Below are 3,664 nucleotides of genomic sequence, written 5' to 3' on the forward strand. Positions count from 1 at the left end.
GTATGAGAAAAAAGCAAAATAGTTCTGCCTTCATAACCAAACGACCACAGCCCCTTGACCACGCGGGTTATACCTTTATGTACTCTTGTACACATACAATCATATGTTGTAAGCTTATTTGTGCCTACGAAATTTACTTGACATTGCGAGTTTAATCGTTTTCGCTTAACCCATTGCTAATTAACATTGAACACGGCTAGATTTTTGTTTTTAATCATAAAATTTATTTTTAAATAGTCATATAATTTATATTTTATGTAAGTGTCAACTGGCATTCGCGTAGTGGAAAATGATCGTTTGTCTCTGTTTAGACATTATGGAAGACATGTTGCTCATACATTATTTTCATTTTTTTATTATTAAATTCTTCATAAAAATTTCGTAGTTGTTTATAATACTAAATGGGCGAGTTTCATGTGTTAAGTTCAATAATTTAATATGAGAAGGCTCTAGATGGTTTGTTGTAGTTATAACCATCAGGTCCGAGAGATCCTGCTTCGGGACCACTAGGTCCTGTTGGGCCACCAGAGCTGCCGGGACCGCCTGGACCACCTGGACCATATGAACCGCCTGGTCCACCTGGGCCTCCTGGACCACTAGGACCACCGGGACCTCCTGGACCGCTGGGACCACCTGGACCGCTGGGACCTCCTGGTCCGCCTGGGCCATATGAACCGCCTGGACCACCAGGACCTTGTGGACCTCCTGGACCACTGGGACCACCTGGACCGCTGGGACCTCCTTGTCCGCCTGGGCCATATGAACCGCCTGGACCACCAGGACCTTGTGGACCTCCTGGACCGCCTGGGCCGCTTGGACCACCTGGACCACCTGGACCTTCTGGGTACGTTGGTTCTGGTTGTTTTGGCTGTGGTGCGGGATAACTAGGCTGAGGAGCAGGATATGAAGGTTGAGGTGCTGGATAGCTTGGTCGAGGAGCTGGTTGTGTTGGTTGGGGGCGAGGTTGTGGCTGAGGGCGTGGACGAGGAGCTGGCTGGCTCGGGCCTACTTCATTTTCGCCAGGAGGTGGCAAATATTCTGGACCAGGCTTGGCAGGCTGTGATGGTTTTGGCTGCGGCTGTGGACGCGGTTGATATGTTGGACCAGGAGTAGGTAATTGTGGACGTGGTTGGTAAGTTGGCCCCGGAGTGGGGGGTTGTGGTCGGGGTTGATAAGTTGGGCCAGGAGTTGGTCCAGCTGGTGGTATATACTCAGGACCAGGAGCTGGCTGAGGTTGCGGTCGTGGTTGAGGTTGTGGTCGTGGTTGAGGCTGTGGTTGAGGAGCTGGGTAAGAAGGCTGAGGCTGAGGTTGTGGTTGGGGACGTGGTTGTGGCTGAGGACGTGGAGCAGGATATGATGGCTGTGGTTGTGGTTGAGGTTGAGGCCTTGGAGCTGGATACGAGGGCTGAGGTTGAGGTTGAGGGCGTGGTTGAGGTTGAGGTTGAGGCCGTGGTCTTGGTTGTTGTGGTTGCTCTGGAGGCAAATATTCTGGACCTGGTTGGGGGGCTGGTGCCGGACGACCTGGCTGGGGTTGTGGGCGAGGGGCCGGCTGGGTAGGCTGTGAGGGAGCTGGATATGATGGTTGAGGTCTTGGCTGAGGCTGTGGACGTGGTGCTGGATAAGATGGCTGTGGTTGTGGTTGCGGCTGTGGCCGAGGAGCTGGGTACGATGGCTGTGGTTGTGGTTGCGGTTGTGGGCGTGGTGCTGGATATGATGGCTGTGGTTGAGGTTGTGGCTGTGGACGAGGAGCTGGGTATGATGGCTGTGGCTGTGGTTGTGGCCTTGGTTGGTATTCCACATCATCTATGGCATTGCCCGAAGGAGCTCCTGGAAATGGCACCGAAGGCTGTTGGTAATGATAACCATCCTCCTGCAAGTCACCACTCAAATGTGAAACATCAGCATGCGCACTAGTGACAACTAGTGCCAGCAGTAGAAGAAATATTTTCTGTAAAATATATAAAAGTTTCGAAAAATTATTTAGATGTCATGCAATAAACTCTAATCATTGTGTATGCATGCATGTGTATAAGTCAAGTTTGGCAAGCAGGTATTACGCAAGTCATAATTGCTTACAATGTGTAGACATCCGTTAACTAGTCATTAAATCATAATCCACTTTGGTTTCATTCACTATTCAAATCAGTGGAAAGCAATCAAAACACCTTCAAAATACAAACAAATGTACACATCTACAAATGTGTACACAAGTCTACAACTCTACTATGCACACCTTCAAAAGCGCATTAAGATGCCTGTACGAAAAAGGCAAAATCAAAAAAAGTTTGTTATTGCGATAGCTGAATCATAGGCCGCCCTTAAAAAATTATGGTTTTGTACATTTTCATCATTTCGTGATGGTATTCTCAATAAGCTGGGAACTGATTGTGCATTGAGCTGGCTTTGCATTTCAATTGCAGTGCTTTATGTCACGATTTCGAAATAAACTCGGCAATAACTCCACAGCAATCTAGGCTAAGAAGCAAAAACCGCATTAGACTCTATGTTTTGTTGGTGTGTATTTCAAAACAAAACATTTCAACTCCGACACAACCGAATTTCTCCATCACAACTTGTCTTTCCATTATTACACGAGCGTAGTTTCGTAGACAACCCTACGTTATTTTCCCAAAATACTTCGCTATATCAATATGGATTCGCTGTATTTGGTTGTTAAGATATTTTTTTATTTTTTATTTTAAGCAATCAGACCTGAGTCTTCAACTCTTCATTTGCCATTTTCCATTTTCAGTATTGTCATATATTCTTTGTCTTTACCTATGACATAAATTTTGATGCTAAGTACATAACGTCACACTTGGTCATAAATCACATTTTGCGCTAATAGCGTATCCAACGCAACACATAGTTACGAGTTGGTATGTATGTATGTACATATGTGCCTCGTTGCGTTGCAAAATAGACGCTTATCTACTGCAAGTTACCGTATTGCGAAATTTAGGTGCCCATTATTATGATGATCTTAAACGCTGTTTGCCTCTAACTCACCATTCTCAAGTTTTGGTCGCTAGCACCCGACTAAAGAAAGGTACTTTTTATATCTTGCGATCCTTGGGTGGTAATTATATATATTTTATATAATCAGTAATTAAATGTTATTATTATCACCAAACGTTTGCAGTTTGAAATTCACTTGGTAGTTTGATCACAACTGTTGCACGCCCGAAAACTGAATGCTGACCAATTGTTCTCGCTCAGCTCAATTTATATGAAAATTGAGCGATTCATGGATGCTACGGCGCTAGGGAATCCCAACTCTCGCGCGCAGTCGAGTCGTCTCAATCGTTTCTCCACAGTAGCATCAAATTCGCATAACTTAGACTCTTTCCCTTATAGAAGCATTAGATTCAGTGGCTGGCTGGCTAAGCTGCCAATCCGCTAAGCCGCCGGCAACCTCAATCGTAGCGTCATCGCAGTCACAGCAGTCAAAGCGCGACTTGAGACTCAACAACAATAACAACAACAGCAGCTGAGCACACGAGTAGTTATACACAAACGCGCACAAAGTAAACAAACAAACCGAAAGTCATTTAATAAAGCGGTGGCGCACGCTCAGTAGACGAGCTCACACACGAACACACTGCATATCATATCACATATACATAAAGGTTTTTCCAAATACAATGATCTTCATAAACAACAA

General features: G+C 45.4%; 1 protein-coding gene across 2 annotated transcripts; it reads right to left on the reverse strand.

Moving 5' to 3' along the window:
• Positions 1 to 201: 201 nt before the first annotated feature.
• Positions 202 to 3,185, reverse strand: LOC105219371 (proline-rich protein 2). Of its 2 annotated transcripts, XM_054228022.1 has the most exons (3): positions 3,010 to 3,185; positions 721 to 1,948; positions 202 to 648 (listed from the first exon to the last, which is right to left on the reverse strand). In XM_054228022.1, exons 1-3 carry the CDS (start codon positions 3,010 to 3,012, stop codon positions 434 to 436), a joined length of 1,446 nt encoding a protein of 481 aa, XP_054083997.1. In that variant the 5' UTR covers positions 3,013 to 3,185; the 3' UTR covers positions 202 to 433. The 2 variants fall into 2 exon arrangements, with proteins under 2 accessions (XP_054083997.1, XP_011193770.2); XM_011195468.3 differs by having other exon boundaries at positions 202 to 1,948.
• Between the last annotated feature and the right edge of the window lie 479 nt (positions 3,186 to 3,664).

The sequence above is a fragment of the Zeugodacus cucurbitae genome, chromosome 3, assembly GCF_028554725.1.
Source record: "Zeugodacus cucurbitae isolate PBARC_wt_2022May chromosome 3, idZeuCucr1.2, whole genome shotgun sequence".
Classification (NCBI taxonomy): Eukaryota; Metazoa; Arthropoda; class Insecta; order Diptera; family Tephritidae; genus Zeugodacus; species Zeugodacus cucurbitae.